The following is a 17,919-nucleotide window of genomic DNA, read 5'->3' on the forward strand; positions in this document are numbered from 1 at the left end:
GCGTGGACTGGAGAATTATCTGTCACATTCACTGTCCGTGGAAGTAATGCCTCCACCGCTTAGCATGTAGTTATAGACAAACAAGCAACAAGACAATGGCATGACATTGTCTCAGCAGATGAAAATTAAAAAACAAATGGCTAAAATCTGTTTTGTACAATTTAGCAGCAACCCTTACACCGGAGCATCAAAGCCCACTTATTGAACCCTCCATCCCCCAATACTAATTATTCACTATCAAAACAATTTTTACAGCTTGAAATAGCATAAAATAAAATATGATTGTAGGATAAATGTGGGTTTGAAGTGATTCGTTGTTCTATATACAGAGACATTTTATTTCAAACCCTTGCACGTTGTAGTTGTTGTTATTGTTGTTGTTGTTGTTGTTGTTGTTGTTGTTGTTGTTGTTGTTGTTGTTGTTGTTGTTGTTGTGTCTTTGGGCAAGACACTACACCCATATTATTATCATCATTTCATTATTATCATCATATTACTTTGTAATGCATATGACAGCTTGGGTGTGAACCCTCCTTCCTCATAAACGATCTTTGTCGGAGTTGCGGTACAGTCTGTTCTCTTCTGCTGCCGCTGTTTCCCTTCGTGCAGCTGCTAGAAAGGCATTTCCCTGTTGTTATTGTTTTTGCAGTTCTTGACATTAACTTTCGCTGCCACATAACTGTGTGCCTCAGAAGTAACTTCAGGCTGTAACAGAATAAGTGCCTGGCATGTGGCTTGTGCAGCACATTGTCACCCCTGACATGTGTCACTTTTGACCTGTCCTAAACTAGCCTGTGCTAAAGTTAGCTCCTCTCTCAGTTAGCGCCCTGCCGCAGAACTATGACACCCACTAGCTAGCCCTAACTAAATCTTTTAGTATGCATGAGCGTTTTTAACCAGTGAAGTTAAAATTCATACTCCCATGCAATTTCCATCCCGCACGCCCAATCCGCTCCGCACTGGACGCAAACTATGCTGCCTTCTACTACAACACGCCTACTCGGAAGTTTTCTCCGTGATCCTTTTAAGAGGATTTGCGCAAACATGTCGTCGTCCTCCTCCACCGGCACTACCGCCTCGGGTAAGAAGAGGAAGCGGCTGCGGGTTCTGGTTGACATGGACGGGGTGCTCGCCGACTTCGAGGGCGGGTTCTTGAGGAAGTACCGAGCTCGGTACCCGGACGAGCCGTACATCCCCCTGGAGGCGCGGAGAGGCTTCTGGGTGTCCGCGCAGTACGGTCAGCTCCGGAGTGACCTATGCGTAAGTACGCGGTGGACGATGGTGTGTGTGCGTAAAGGCTAAAGATGAGGACCCCTTTACGCACGAGAGCCAACCTGTATTTAAATTGAGAAATAATTTCAACGATATTGATGGAACTTGCGATATGCGATACGACTGTGCAATATCGCGATAACGATATTATTGCGATATTACAAATTAGTTAGTTACAAATTGTAAGTAACTCATTTTTCAGAAAATTGTGTAAAGTTAAATGCAGTGTTTGTTTTAGGCTGAGTTTGCAAAAAAATGTGTTGATCTCAGTCAGATGAAGACTTTATGTTGCGATATATTGTGGCTTCATGTGATACAGATGTTGCGTCACCCAATATCTCGATATGACATTTTTTGCGATATAATGTGCAGCCCAAGTCGCTACGTCAATTAAAGGTCATGCACCTGCTAAATACGCTTTCATTCAAAAGGCCATGGTTCTCAAAGTGGGGACCCCAGAAAGTTGCGTACATACCAAGCATATACAAAGACATTTGAGTTTGAAAAGAAGTGGTATGTTTGTGTGTCTTTTTAGGCCTATACTATTTTGCATCAGTAATTAGCCTCTGTAATGATTTCAATGTAAATTTATGCAAAAACTTTATTTATTTTTTGAATCTATGGGGGACTGTTGGACTTTGGGAGTGGCTGCAGCCTGCACATATGATAACTTGACGATCAGCAAATATTGTGATAGGCTCGAAGGTCAGTTATAGACAAGAGACACTCCTGATCAAACCCTATCCTCACTGTTGTGAAACATACAGGCTGGTTCGGGTCATAGATTTTAGTGAATGCTGGGTTTGTTCCAATTTGTTATATACTTTTATTAAATAAGTTATGCTTTTTAAAAATGTCTTCATAAAACAGTAATCCATACATTTTGTTTTCAGCTTCACAAAAGCTGCTGGATCTTAACCCGTCTTAATCAAGTGCATTTTCCCAAGTTCAGATGTACCGAAATCTAAAAGTTTACAGCCTATAGAACAGTGTAACGCCTCATTTGAAAGCTAAGACCTACAAAACTGATCTAAACTGACCTTTTATGACATTTCATGGCTTTTTTGTTGCTCTTTTGTGATGTTTTTGTCATTTTTCATCACATTTTTGTCACTTTGAATCACCTTTCTGTTATTCCTTTTGTTGCTTTTTTGTGTCTCTATTGTTGCATATTTGTCCCTATTCCGTCACTCTTTTGTTTCTTTTCTGTTATTCTTTGATTGCTTTTTAGTCTCATTTTTGTCACTTTTTCATTGATTTTTTGTCACTTTTCTGTCGCTCTTTTGTTGTGTTTTCATCTTCGCTCTAGGCTCATTTTTTGTTGCCATTTTTCCCAAGAAGCTTTTAGATTTGGGTAAAGCCAAACTGGAGAAAATGTGCTCAGTTCAGGTGAGCTTTAGAAGCTAAGACCAATTTTGAGTTTTCTAACTGGCAAATTGTGTTTTTTTTTCTTTCATTTTTCATATTTCTAATCTTTCCAATGTTTCGCTGCACAGTAATCAAGTAACGCAATCGAGGAAATGGCCTCAACTTTTATTTCGTTTCTCTTTCCTGTTTGCCTTATTATTTTGCGATCACAGTAGGAGTGAAATAAAAAAATATATATATGGGCCTACAAATGGGGCTGCATTTACTAACAACAAACTTGATTCGGGGTGTTGCCACATCAGATGATCTGCCAGTCTTTGTTTTGAAATCACCTTTCTTGCTTGTCCAGTTTCTGAACGACTGTTTGTGTCTTGTCCTCAGGAGAAAGCCATAAGTATATGGGAGTCCAAGGACTTCTTCTTAGAGCTGGAGCCTTTGCCTGGTGGAGTGGAGGCGGTGAAGGAAATGGCCAAGATGGACAAGTACGTATAGGTCCATTACGTCTTGTTTGACATTCAAAAATTGTATAAGAGAAAGGTATCACTTAAGTCCTTTTCTGGTGAGTCAACCTGTAGAACAAGCCCTTTTCATTTCCTAAAGCCCGTGATTACATAAGAATGACTGTAATTTCACCGTCTTCCGCCTGAGAGGTTTTAAAAGTCGTTTCTTGCTATTTGCTTTTGCTTTGCTATTATCAAAGAAATCAAATATAATCGTGAATCCAGGATATTAATTTCTCCTGTTGTATAATGTCAATGTTAATATTATACAGATGGCCTGTGTCTTGTCTAGAAAATAAGTAGCCATTTGCTTTACGGCACAGCAGGAGCATGGAAATAGCCATACCAGGGTTTCTACAGGGCATCAGAGTCATTGTGTCAAAATGAAGGCCTTGAAACTCATTAAAAAGCATTAAATTTGATTCACACTGGTGTAAAATCTACATTTTGGGGGGAAAAAGGGTATTGCTCAATTTTTTTCAACACATAAGTAAATCTCTTTAACCCCCACCTGAACTGAGCATTTTTTGCCTCACGAACTCGAAGAGCTTCTTGAAAAAAGTGTGAAAATGGCAACAAAAAGGCGAAGAAAATGACTGAAAATGCAACAAAAACGTGACAAAAAAGCAATGAAAAGGGGACAAAAAGGTGTGACGAGAAAGCAATAAAAAAGGCAATGAAAGTGATGGAAAAGTGTCTCAAAGGAGCAACAAAAAAGTTACAAAAAGTGATGAAAACTTATGAATTGGACAAAAATCTAACAAAAAAAGCGATTAAAATTCAAAGAAATAATTAAAAAGTGATGACAACAACACGAGGAAAAAGATCCATTCAAATGAGGCGTTACACTGGCCTACAGGCTGTGACCTTTTAGATTTGGGTAAACCTGAACTGGGGAAAATGGGCTCGGTTTAAGGGGAGGAGGTAAGATGTTGGGTTTTTGACATAGGGCCTCATTTCCTAGTTATCCAGAGTGTTGCTGATTTCTGGAGATTTTTTTTTTTGTAATTCATGCAGTTTCTGTCCTTTTCTTCTTACTAAATCCACAGAAATATGTCCTCACCTGGCTGTGTTTACTAATCTGGGTTCAGAATAAAGAGAACCACTGGGCTGGTCTGACCATTCAAGTCTGCCCATACTTTTACATAAGAAGGGAAAGGTATGACTTTACAGGAGATTTTCTTCTCAAACTGACAGAAAGACATACAGTCAGGACCATCGACCCTATTTGTATGTTTTGGGCTCTATTAAACCACTACATCCATCCATCCATCCATCCATTTTCTTCCGCTTTATCCGGGGCCGGGTCGCGGGGGCAGCAGTCTCAGCAGAGATGCCCAAACTTCCCGATCCACACACACTTCCTCCAGCTGTTCTGGGGGGACCCCGAGGCGACACCAGGCCAGCTCGGAGACATAGTCCCACCACCGTGTCCTGGGTCTTCCACGAGGCCTTGTCCCACTAGGACATGCCTGGAACACCTCCCGCGGGAGGCGACCAGGAGGCATCCGAAACAGATGCCCGAGCCACCTCAGCTGGCTCCTTTCGACGTGGAGGAGCAGCGACTCTACTCCGAGCTCCTCCCGGGTAGCTGAGCTCCTCACCCGATCTCGGAGGGTGCGCCCAGCCACCCTGCGAAGGAAACTCATTTCGGCCGCTTGTATTCGCGATCTTGTCCTTTCGGTCATTACCCAAATCTCATGACCATAGGTGAGGGTGGGAACGTAGATCGATCGGTAAATCGAGAGCTTTGCCCTCCGACTCAGCTCCCTCTTCACCACGACAGACCGATACAGCGACCGCATCACTGCTGACGCCGCACCGATCCGTCTGTCGATCTCACGCTCCATCCGTCCCTCACTCGTGAACAAGACCCCGAGATACTTGAACTCCTCCACTTGAGGTAAGGACTCCCCACCGACCTGGAGAGGGGAAGCCACCTTTTTCCGGTGGAGAACCATGGCCTCGGATTTGGAGGTGCTGATTCTCATCCCGGCCGCTACAACAAACCACTACAATCGATTTCAAATGAAACACCACATTACACATTACATCCAAATTGGATGAACGGTGTAGGAATTACAAGCATGTGTATGTGAGCCTCCCACTTTTTAAGGGACCATAAGTAGCGGCTGCTCAGCTGTTCCATGTCTGCTCTTCCCTCATTATCAGATTCATAAGGAACAGGTGAGACGTCCAGAGTTCATTTTCAAATGTGTGATATTTGCATTTTGTTGTTGCGGTTAATTCTCAGTATAAATTGAAGAGTTACCACTATCAATGAAGCAAGCCATCATTAGGCTGAAAAATCAAAATAAACCCATTGGAGAGACAAATATATTGGGTGTGGCTAAATCAACAGTTTGGAACATTATAAAAAAGAAAGAACACACCAGTGAGCTGAAAAACACCAGAAGACCATGGATGACAAATGTGGTGGATGGAATTCTTTCCCTGGTGAAGAAAACCCCTTCACAACAATAGGTCGGATAAAAAACACTTCGCCACAGAGAATACAGACGACTAACCACAAGGTGTAAAGAATTTGCCAAAAAATATATTGAAAAAAATGCCTTTACACGTATATTTGAAGAGTTTCGTGGCGCTAGGCTAATGCAAGGCTAGCGCATGTCTATGGTATCAGCTAGCCTGCATTAAAAACAGCCTGACCCGCTCCACAGAGCACCTGAGGCAAATCACTTATAACACCAGACTAACCATATAAATGTCTGTGTCGATAGAATAATGTTTGGAATATAACTGACCTTGCATCACATGAAGGATCGCATTTTGAGGGACTATTTTCTAGCAGATCACTCCGCCGCTGCGTAGGTTATACAACCACGAAGCTGATGCTGCTCAAATATAAGTTATTTTAAATGCAAAATGGTTAAAATTACTCTATGGACACAGACATTTATATGGTTAGTCTGGTGTTATAAGTGATTTGCCTCAGGTGCTCTGTGGAGCGGGACTGTTTTTAATGCAGGCTAGCTGATACCATAGAAATGTGCTAGCCTTGCATTAGCCTAGCGCCACGAAACTCTTCAAATATAAGAACTGCATGAATTACAAAAAAAATATCTCCAGAAATCAGCAACACTCTGGATAACTAGGACACGAGGCCCTATGTCAAAAATCCTGAAATATCCCTTTAAGTTATGTCCATATTTGAATAAAGAAATATCTCGTCATTTTTCTGTTTGACATCTTTAACACTGTCATTTTGATAAGTCTTATGTTTTTTATTCAGACTGGGACAGTGCACAATCTAACATTAACCAAACAGTCTTTCCTGTCGTCCCTGGGCAGGTTGACATTACAAAACTGATTCTAAATGTAGATGAGGACGTGACCATGCATTCATACATTTTACATCATCATTGACACACACTTCATTTAAATAACATTTATTAACATTTATCATGTTCAAAATCAGACTATAACATTTTCCACAAATCCTTTTCCCAGAGGAACGGAGGCGCCTTCATGACGCCGTTACTGATCAATGCAATGCAATGCAATAATCTCTGTTAGCCGTGTGTTATGTATATATATATATATGTATATTCATTTTTTCAGAGACGCATCGTTATCCAAACCATTGCCCTAAAGACTGTCAATGACCAGGAAACATGGTTGGTGGTACAAGACAGGATAGTCACTTATCACAATCTGACTTTTTTGTTTTTGTTTTCTTGATTTCGACAGTTTTTCATCACATTTTTATCCCGTATTTGTTGTGTTTTCATCATGTTTTTTTTTGTCGCTCTTTTGTGGTTTTTATGTTGCTTTTTCATCATTCTTTTAATCACGTTTTTGTCCGGGTTTCTTTTTTTTTTCTCGACACATTTTTTGCTTGCTTTTCCAGCTTGTCTTTGTCGCTCTTTTGCTGTCTTTTTGGTCACTTTTTTGTTGCATTTTCCCAAGGCCGTGGGAACCCAGGGTGCTGAGGGCGCTGCAGTACCCCCTGGTGGATAGTTTGTGAACTGCAGGCAATATTAACTCCTTAACTCCCACCTGAACCGAGCACATTTTCTCCAGCTTTACCCCAGTCCAAAAGCTTCTGGAAAAAAAGGTGTGAAAATAGCAACAAAACTGAGACGAAAACAAGGACGAAAATGTGAAAAAAGTGAGAAAACATTGACGAAAAAGTGACAAAAAATGAACCAAAATTTGACAAAAAAGCGAGAAAAATTTGACGAAAAATGGAGGAAAAAGTGATAAGAATTTGACAAAAAAATGTGAATAATTTGACGAAAATGGGATGACTGCCCAACAAAAAAAGTGAGGAAAAAAAATCTGATGTGAGGAAAAAGATCAATTGAGTTTTGTGGGTCTTTCAAATGAGGGGCTACACTGGCCTACAGGATTTGGGTAAAGCTGAACTGGAGAAAATGCTCTCGGTTCAGGCGGGGGTTAACAGGTTAATAAATAGGATTTGTGCACAGAAAAAGTATTTTGGGGGTAAATTTTGTCCCTCAGCACCCCCTAACTAAAATAAACAGGTTATTGAGTGTTCCTGAGTCTGATGGCAGAGGGACAAAAGATGTGGATTACTGTGCCGTTCAGTTAAGTACGACCCAAACACCTCTCTCTTTTTGTGTTTCCCCAGCACAGACGTGTTCATCTGCACCAGCCCCATAAAGCACTACGACCACTGCCCTCGTGAGAAGGTAAGCCTCCCTGGAAAAGCGTTTCCCCGGCGTCATGTTTCTCCCGCCGTCCGTCTAACAGCAGGCCCGTGGTGTTTGTTTGTTCTCTTCAGTATGCGTGGGTGGAGAAACATTTTGGACATGACTTTCTGGAGCAGGTCATTCTGACCCGGGACAAGACTGTGGTCAGCGGAGACGTCCTCATCGACGACAAGCCAGACATTCTGGGTGAGGACACGGGTGTGCACACAGGCTGTTCTGAGAGAGAGGGGGGAGGAGAGGCACGACTGGACTGTCTGTACGGAGACGATCCGGCATCAGGGCCGTGAGCTCGGACGGAAATGCATCATCATAGAAACATTGCTTTAACGATATGCTTATTAACCTCTTAACTCCCACCGGAACGGATCCCATTTTCTCCAGTTTGGCTTTACCCTAATCCAAAAGATTCTTGGGGAAAAAGCACCCAAAATGTGACAAAAAATCAACAAAGATGTGACAAAAAATCAACAAAGATGTGACAAAAATGTGACAAAAATGTGACAAAAATTCAACAAAAATTCAACAAAAATGCGGAAAAAAATGCGGAAAAAAAATAACAAAAATGTGACAAAAATGCGACAAAATGTGACAAAAATTCAACAAAAATTATTACAAAAAATCGACAAAAAGGGACAAAACGCTTAACCAAAAAGTGACAAAAATTCAACAAAAATGTCACAAAAATGAAAAAAGGAAAAAAACAAAAGGTGACACAACACAGCAACAACGCGAGGGAAAAGGTCAGTTTTGTGGGTCTTAGCTTTCAAATGAGGTGTTACACAGCCAAAAGAGGACAGAATGCATTTGGTTTAGGCGGGTGGTAAGAGGTTAACACGTAGGACGCTGAAGAGAATACAACGAAACTTACATACCTGTATCACGACAAAAACATGATCAAGATATACCACAAAGCATTACCGGTATATTGTCCCAGTCCCATAGTGTGAAGGTTTGAGAAGAACCTTAAGGCTCATTCATACTTCACAAAAGTGACTTCATTTTGTTCTGCATCTCAGGGTGCAAGAACAAGAACTTCTTGCGTCTTGTGAAGTATGAATGAGCCTTAAGACAGGGGTGGGCAAGTTTGCTCTTTGGTTGGCCGGTTTTCTTCATCGTCAAAAGACCAAGGGCCGGACCCTCCAATTGAAGCAATTTTCTACATATGCTAGTGTTGTACATCATATACTGGAAAAAAGTCTGTCGTAAATTAGATAAATAACTTAAAATCACTTGAATAAAGGGTTTTTTATGTTAAATTTGAGTCGGTTTGAACTAATCTAAGATCTAAACACCAATGCCAATGGAACAAATAGAAATCCCACTGGAAATCAAACACATTAACTTTTGCTGTAAAAAATATTTATTTTTCACTTGAAATTATACAAAATAATCTGAATAAAACCTTGTGCTTGTTCCATTGGCAAGAATATGTTTTATCTGCTTTAAGGCCAGACCAAATCCACTCAATCTTTAGATTTAATCTCTTAATTCAAGTAGATTTAAGCAATTTCTTAGTATTCTTTTAGGATTATAGCCTAAAAGGGCTCTGCTAAGACATTTTAAGGAATTGACAGTGTTTTTCACATTTCTAGAGTACTTTAACAGGCATTTGATCTATGATTTGAGTCATAATATTTCTCAAAATCATCTCGAGGGCCAGAGTTTGATGATGGCCGGTTTTGGCCCCCGGGCCTGACGTTGCCTACCCCTGCCTTAAGCGAACATATTTTCTCCAGTTCGACCTTTCCCAAATCTAAAAAGCTTCTTGGGGGAAAAAAAGCATCAAAGGATCGACAAAAAAAGTGATGAAAAAGCAACAGAATGCAACAAACATGCATCAAAAAAAGTGACAAAAAGTGAAGACAACGCAGCAATCTACGAAAAATCGTAGATCAGTTTTGACGGTCTTAGCTTTCAAATGGGGCGTTACTCCTATAGGCTGCAAGCTCCAATCGAGAGGCTTTTTAGATTTGGGTAAAGCCAAACTGGAGAAAATGTGCTTGGTTAAGGCAGGGGTTAAGGGGTTAAACTCTACTGGTTAAAGTACCTCTGATTTGTGTAAAGTTATTTCTCAAAATCCTCTTGAGGGCCAAATGTTCTATGCTAGAGGGCCGGATTTGGCCCCCGGGCCTGCCGTTGCCTAGCCCTGCCTTAAGAGATGCAATACCTTTGACAACATCCTGATTGTCTCTCCCAGGTGTGGAGCCCGAGCCGTCCTGGGAGCACATCCTGTTCACCGCCTGCCACAACAAGCACCTGGGAGACGACTGCCCGCTGAGGCGCCTCCTGTCCTGGGACGACGACTGGAGGGCCCTTCTGGACAGCAAGCGGAAATAAAGTCTTCCTTTGTCGCCATGGTAACGGTCATCACAAACCGAGCTAGCGTTACCATATGGGACAGATTTAGTTTGCAAGAGAATTTCAAGTCAAAATGTTGGATTCGCTGTCGTACACGTTTTGACCACCAGAGGGGGGTGTAAGACTGTGGGTGAAGCTCCTGCAAAAACAATTCACCAGGCATGGATTTTAAAACACATGTTTCAGAAAAAATGTTTTTTTTACTTTTGCAAAGTAATGTTGTCCACGACATACTTCACTTTTCTACATATGTTCAACGTTTTTGTGAATGTGCAATACTAACACATGTACTGTCGTGAGTTCAGTTATGGAGTTTTGGAATTGAATCAATAGTGACTTTTTGTGGACTTGGAATGACAAAATGAGGATTGCACAATATGAGAAAAAAAATATTGTGATATTGTCAAAATAACGCTTGGAAAAATACTAAATCAGGACCAAAACAAGACTAACATGGAAGTAATAAATGTAAAGCATGACTAAAATGGAACTTTAGATATATATTAACTTACTTTCTATACAGTGAAATTATGTTAAAATATATATATTGAAAAGAAGTATTATAAAAAAGCAATATAGGAGTGTCTGTGTTTTAGAGAAGTGATGACCGAAATCAAGGGTTCCCAAACTTTGTCATTTCCACATTTGAAACCTGATTTAACAATATTTATTTAAAGCCACACCGCGTAAGATTTCACCCAATAAACAGAATTGAAATACAAGTATTCATTTTACGATAGATAGTTTCACCTCTGCTAAAACATGACTATAACTTTACCGGGAGTGGGTGCGTCTCCAGCTCGTTTCCATGGAGATGTCGACTAAAGTCAGTAGAATTGAGAGTTAAACAGGTTAGGTTCTCATCCAGAGTCTTTGATTATCCACTGCAAAAAGAGCATTTTCTGTGTTGAGCTGGTCAGAGAGCATGTTTTGTGTTGATGGTACCGTATAGGCCAAAATGTTACGCAGTGTGCCTTTAAAGGGGCTAGATGCAAGTTCGTCATTTTATACTCCCTACTGCCACCTCAGGTCTAATGCGTAACTGCAGCTTCTATATTAAGCTCGTGCATGACGGCACTTCGGATCCGAATTAACACCTTTTGGAGTGCAGGATTTTAGAGGCAGTTGTGGTGAACAGGACTGAGCTCATTCTACACATTAGGACATGGCTGGAACATGTCGGGGGAGGAAAATATATTATTTTAACATTTTTAAACTCTGTATAGTCCCTTTAAGTGAAAAAAACACACAAAAAATATAAATATAAGAGGTGAATTATGCTTTTTGAGGTATTTGGTATTAATCTCAAACACATCTTTAGTTCTACTTTACACTTTGATGGTTTGAAAATACAATATTGATGCCAGACAGCTTAAGCAAAGTATCCAGTTGTTTCACTTCCTGGATATTCACTCAAAATCCCCGTAGCCTGGATTACATAGGATCTCAGGAAGAGCCGCGCTGCTCAGAACAGCCACTGGGGAAGATCCAAAGATCACTCAAAGATGCGCTTGTGTTTCGAAACACGGCCCCAGGTCTGGTTTTGATGAGAGAACAACATCGTAACAGCTTAAAAAGTTTGAAAAAGTTGATTTTGCCAAATGCAACCCCTTTAAACCCCTCCATTAAGGACATGCACTCACCCATCTCACCCTCAAAGGGGACCCTATGCACCCATCACACAGTCTCTTCAGTGCAATGCCTTCAGAGAGGAGACTGCGGAATCCACGGGCCAGGGCCAGTCGACTGAAGAACAGTTTTATCCACCAGGCCATCAGGAAGCTGAACTTCCTCCCTTCCCTGCCCTCCCTGTGCTTCCACCCCTCACTCCACATCAAGGACTTGAGAGAACGAACGTTTCGATTCAATGATTTGACAATATAATCTTTGAATCTTAAATGCCACTCATTGTGTGTGACCTTGTGACTTTGGGAACCCCTGACCTAAAACCCAGTAGGAAAACAAAAAATCCTGTGTAGAAATCATTGCTCACCTACCTCACCTAACAATGTTATTACTCCACTTTTACAGATGCTACTCTAACCATCTCTTGTCATGACTCTTCCTCACAAATCTATGCATTCAGCGAATCCTGTCGGGCAAACAGGCGGAAGACGCACACGCCAACACTGTAAGCATGTTGCCAAAACCACAAGTGTTTCCGTAATATATTTAGCAAAATCAACAAAGCTGGAAAAAGTTTAAATTCGTCACGTTTTACAAGGTCAATCCGCTGTTAAATGAAGATCAATGTGTGCTGCCAAATTATTTCAAAACGGGAAGTAAGGAATAGATAAAGAATTGTAAGTATTATAGAATATATTAAGCCATAGTTTTAAGTGTGATTGTTTTATTTGATGAGATTTTAGTTTTGGGGGGATCGGAGAAGGCGCTTACTTGAAAGCGTGTCCGTTTTGGTCACGTGACTCGTATGTAGATGTGTTGTTTGAATGGGTTCATTGCCTTGTACTCGGCTGTCTGTACAATGTCGTAACCATTTCTATAAAACACGTACCAAAGAAGCAGCACAGTGTCACGTCTGTTATTCCGCTCATGGCTCTAGAAAACGAGCTTTATGCATCCATGTATTTGCGATAAAAATGGACTACGTTGCAAATAACACCGGCACCTTTCCCTCTACAGAGAGTTCCCGCTGTGTCTCGTCTGGCCTGTTACTGGTTGGGTGATTCGTTTCATAACACGGTGTATATTGGCTTTCACACACCAGCTGCAGTTGTGTTACGTATGTGGCAGTCAAGGGAGGGACCTGACCGTAACGTCTACTGAACTGATTCAACTCGATGAAATAAAACACACGAGTGACTGTTGCATAAAGGGTGTTTGTTTTGATGAAAAATACGACTAAAACCACGGCCTCGTCTCTCCTCAGGCCTGACCTGGGCCGTGTTTACGTGGTCCGAGAAATCAGATAACTGGAGAAATCAGATAACCAAATAATTCGATCTTATGTGCTCACATCCAAATCTATGGGTGTACAAGTGTGTGCTCCATTTAGATTTGGACTTTTCAAAGCAACTGGACTCTACTCTCACCTATTTTTGACACTACTGTGAGCGTCCACTAGAGGGAGTCAGATACCACCACATATAGAATATATAGATTTGCTGCAACATCAGTCAGGTCCACCTGTAGCACCAGCACCGGTTGGAACTACACACTCCATGTTTGGGATGTGTCCGAAGGTCCACCTCAGCCTCATTAAGATCTTTAATGAAACTCCAGTTAGGACAATGCCCTGGTAATACGTTGGAGCTATTGGCAATACTGGCCGCCATCTTGTGACTGGCCCTTCTCACCCGGTAATGTAATCAAACGAGAACAGCCACTTATTTCTTCGACATAAGTTTTTCTCAATTTTTTCATTTTTTCATAACTCTTTGATAACTGTGACTGACCTTATGTTATATCTGGCCATAGACTGTATATATAAATGGACGGCTTCTGCTCACTCCTCCCCGTTTACCATAATGACCTCAGTCGTGAGGGAAATCATGGCGGATTTACAGACTCCCCCTCCCCAGCTCTGACGAAGCATGTTCCCTTAAAGGGCATAAGGGCGGGATCTTCACCGTAGACTCGGCCCTTGCGTGACGTGTAGCTCGCGCTGCTCCAATGCTAACAGTCCGACCCTCATTAAGTACGGGATTTCTAAAATTCTTCTTACGAAAACCAGCCTGGTTTCATAAATTGTGACGAACCCTGCATTATCTCAGGAGGAATATATAGCCTAGTCTGGTGTTGAAAAAATTGAAACCAGGCGTTAAAGTTGTTTTTAAGGTGTCTAAGCTTCAATGCTTTTCAATGGGAGACTAGCGGCGATATGGAGGTACTACAGCAATGGCGGAGCAATGGCGGCCCACAGTGTCGTGGGCATAAAGCAGAGCAGCCAGCGGGCATTGTATCTGGCAAGAAAATATGTTTGCAGTTTTTCAAATGTTATTCTAGTTTTATAGGATGCCTAGCCTTTAACTACTTTCCTCTGTCAAATTCAAATCATTCAGTCCTATTCGTGTTAAATATAACCTTTGTTTCCCATTTAAAAACGGTATTTATGTACATTTTAACACAACATGACCAATATTTGAACATGGGACAGTGATACAATTAATGTTAACCACTGAACCCTGGGAATGAATGGGGAAAGCAATGCTAATACTATGGCGAAACCACACGACTAAAAAACAAGACGTTTCAAAGAAATGAGCAGATCCTGACTGAGATACCTCGACCTAGAAAAAATAAACCAAACAATGAGCGTGTCTCAGATTCTGCCGTTGAATCACTGCAAATGTTGCTCCTGGTTTTGAATGGGTTGCTATAGGGATTAGCCTTGATGAACAGTCACAAGATGGCCGCCACATTTGCCACGTCAACGGGCATCATGTCCGATGTAGAGTTTAATTAAATTTGGTGAACATAATCTATACCCCTCCTGGAACCACCACCTTAACGTAGTGGAGGGGTTTGAGTGTCCGAATGATCCTGGACGTGGTGGTGACGGGTCAGACAAAGAGCGGTTCAGAAGCCCCTTATGAGAGACCGACAGTCCCGGTTAATCGTGAGGCCGTCCTTCCGTGGACCCACCACCTGCAGGAGGAGCCATAAGGGGCTGGTGCAATGTGATTTGGGCAATGTCTGCCCCCCACGACCCGGCAACGGACAAGTGGAAGAAGATGGATGGATGGATAATCTATAATCAACCGAATCAGTGGACTATATAGTCTACTACAGCCACTCCCAAAGTCCGGATCATCATGGCCCCCTTACCGATCTGGAAATCTCTTGGGACGCTCCCAATAACAATATACTTACTCTATTCAGGGGAATTTGTTATTATTTTACAGCTAAGTTTACATCAAGAGCAACATCTAGCAATGACTGTAGGCTAAATACTGGTTTAAAGTTGTATAATGTAGCAAAGAAATGTATTTTTCCAATGTATATATATATTTTATTTTATTTATGTATGTAAATACTGTATATATTCTTTCCAATACTTTTTCCAATTGATGAGCTTTGAACCACTGGTCTATATAGTGCGACCCAAAGATATTTTATAAAGCTGTAGATCGGATAAATGTGAAAAATACCGTCAATTCCTTTGCCAGTATACACTTGCAGTATCCCTTTCTTAGCTTAACAGCCATTTAGGACATAAATGATGTAGGCTACAATACTCCAGCTTTTGGTTTGACAATGAAGTAACTTGGCCGTCCACCAAAGCAGGAGGTGCACATGATCAGAATCTACTGTAGCAGCAAATCCACTGAATCCTCATTAATAAAAAACAAAGTGCTTCACAGATTGAAATACTTCTTTACACTTTTACAAAGAAAGGTCATACGTGTTGCTTGAATAACTACGGCGACAAGTCTTTCTTTTCTTTACCCTGTTTCCAAAAATGTGGATTATGTAAGTGCTGCGAGTGTCACGGTTTGAGATTACCTGTGAAGCGGTTGCCTGGTAGCACTCGGCGCTAACATTAGCACCATTGTGTGTGCGCGGTCACGTGCAAGAGAGATGGGTCACCCGCCAGACACCCACAGAATGAGTCAGAAGTCAACACAACTTCATAGAGCTATAGTTACACCTCCTGTGACTTTACGCCATTGTGCTCTGGGCCAAAACACAAAACACAGCACCGTCGCGAGGGCCGAGTGTTTTGTTTTGTGTTTTGTTTTGGTGTGTGTGACTCTTTGGACCCCTTTAGGGCGTAAGTAATACAGGATGCACGGGAACATTTTAGTGTCCCTTATTCTGAAGCGGTGCACTGCCTCCTGGGTTTGTCCTCGTTTCAGAGCGTGGTGTCCTGCACCGGTCAGCTCGTCCTCCTTCCTCCTGCGCAGCTCCTTCCGCTCCACAACAGTCTTTCACCATCTTCTGGAGAGCATAGCAGACGAATATAATCCATCTTATTCTCCAGTGAAAGAATATCAGCCAGAACAATAGTAGGGATAGAAGACGTAGCTTTGAGTCTTGCCCGGATACCTCCTTGTTTCCTGTAAGCGCCTCCACTGTGCTGCAGGTGTGGGGGGGGGCTCTCGGTGCCTCTTCAGTGTTTCAGAAGAAGACATTTTTAGGTCTCAAATGATTTTAGCGCATAAGCTAGCTGTTTGTTTACTTAAAGAAAAAAAGGTGGGTCCTTCATAGCTAGTACAGACTGATTCTCTGCAGTTAAAAAGTATCCAGTATTAATAGCTTAATAAGTTAAAATCAATGCATATTTGACCTTTTCGTGATCCAGCGGCTGTATGGGTGGTTTTAGGGCTGTGAAATTAATCAAAATTCGATTACGATTTTGATTATTATAATAAACGATTACAAAATTAGCATAATCGGGGGGAAAAAAAGATTATTATTATTTTTTTTCTTACATTTTTTTTTCTGTTTTTTTTTGCATTATTTCATGGCACTGGGATTATTTTCCTTTCGCATTTCCCGTGCCATGGTTCATGCTTTTGCCTGACATAAAAAACAAACAGCGCTGTGTGATGACATCATCAGGCCGCGCTGCTCAGTTTGCTTGCGCAGGTGTGAGGGCTGGCCAGCAGGGGGCAGGTGTGAAACAGAGACCTCTCCTTAATCAAAGCAAACTTGAAATCATTTGTACTTATATGACTGTTCAGGTATCAGAAAATATTCAGTATAGTTTTTTAAATTAATAAATATATAAATAAAATAAAGACTTTTTTTTAAAGGCAACAAATAATTGTTTGAATAATCGTGATTTCAATTATGACAAAAAATAATCGTGATTGTTATATTTTCACTAATCGAGCAGCCCTATGTGGTTTACTGTCCATCCCAGTGGCGTTCCAGGACCAATTGTTTTTAAAGCCGTACTAAACAACTTGTTTACTTTAATAAATCCTTTCCGTAGTTCCTCTGGGGGTAACACAAGTGTTAATGGGATGATTCCCCTGGTGTCTCTGGCCAGAAAACCACACTTGCAGCTTTCCTGCACCGGGTCGGAGTCACCAACACACACTAACAGAATCACGAAGAAGAAGCTAACAGGCTAACGGGCAAAACCTGTCTTTTCTGTCAGTGTAGTGTTTACTCTCAGACAATTAATGAGTACAAAACACAACATCGAAAGATCCATTGCATTCATTTGTCACCGAGATCTTGTACTGATGATGGGAGAGTGTGACCACTGTGCAACGCCTCCTCCAGCACCTCACAATGATTCTCAAAGGGGTTAAGTCTAATGAATCCTTGCATTGTCAGCTCGGAACATGCCCGTGTCATCAGGGAAGAAGAAATCCACAGTGTTTTAGCGACATTGAACATCGGTGTGAGAGTTATTTTCCGTAGCACAGACGCATGACCGGGAAACACCCAGGAACAGAACATGTGCTGCTGTTGATTCTGTTTGTTTCTCTTTATAGGACAGCACAGGGACCGACTGTCAATCTGCATCACACACTTTGACCCTCATTCATTATCGCCGCCTAGAGTGATTGCTTTCCACTGCCAGCCTAATTGTTTTATGATTTTATAACCGGGGAAAGGAAAGTTTCTTGTTGTGTAATCTGTTCCAGACAAGAATAAATCGTAAACTGTGTGTCTCAGGTGATATGTTCTCTCTGCGTGTTTTCTTCCTCTCTGTGCACATGTGAGTGAACTTGGAGTACCCACTGAAGGACGATTGTACATTTCCATTGTGCTGTTGTTCTGAGCAGCACGATGTGATTTCTCAA

At 41.5% G+C, this 17,919-nt stretch overlaps 1 protein-coding gene across 1 annotated transcript; it reads left to right on the forward strand.

The window, feature by feature from the left end:
- Positions 1-520: 520 nt before the first annotated feature.
- Positions 521-10,399, forward strand: nt5m (5',3'-nucleotidase, mitochondrial). The gene is made up of 5 exons (XM_079577702.1): positions 521-1,260; positions 3,022-3,122; positions 7,756-7,816; positions 7,909-8,023; positions 10,035-10,399. Exons 1-5 carry the CDS (start codon positions 973-975, stop codon positions 10,172-10,174), a joined length of 705 nt encoding a protein of 234 aa, XP_079433828.1. The 5' UTR covers positions 521-972; the 3' UTR covers positions 10,175-10,399.
- The last annotated feature ends 7,520 nt before the right edge of the window (positions 10,400-17,919 follow it).

Source organism: Gobius niger (assembly GCF_951799975.1).
Source record: "Gobius niger genome assembly, chromosome: 19".
NCBI lineage: Eukaryota > Metazoa > Chordata > Actinopteri > Gobiiformes > Gobiidae > Gobius > Gobius niger.

Excerpts from the sequence above, each read along its gene's own strand:
- nt5m (XM_079577702.1), top strand. The coding sequence starts at position 973 with ATGCTGCCTTCTACTACAACACGCCTACTCGGAAGTTTTCTCCGTGAT. Across the intron at positions 1,261-3,021 it reads AGCTCCGGAGTGACCTATGC|GAGAAAGCCATAAGTATATG; the intron begins GTAAGTACGCGG and ends TCTTGTCCTCAG. Across the intron at positions 8,024-10,034 it reads CGACAAGCCAGACATTCTGG|GTGTGGAGCCCGAGCCGTCC; the intron begins GTGAGGACACGG and ends TGTCTCTCCCAG.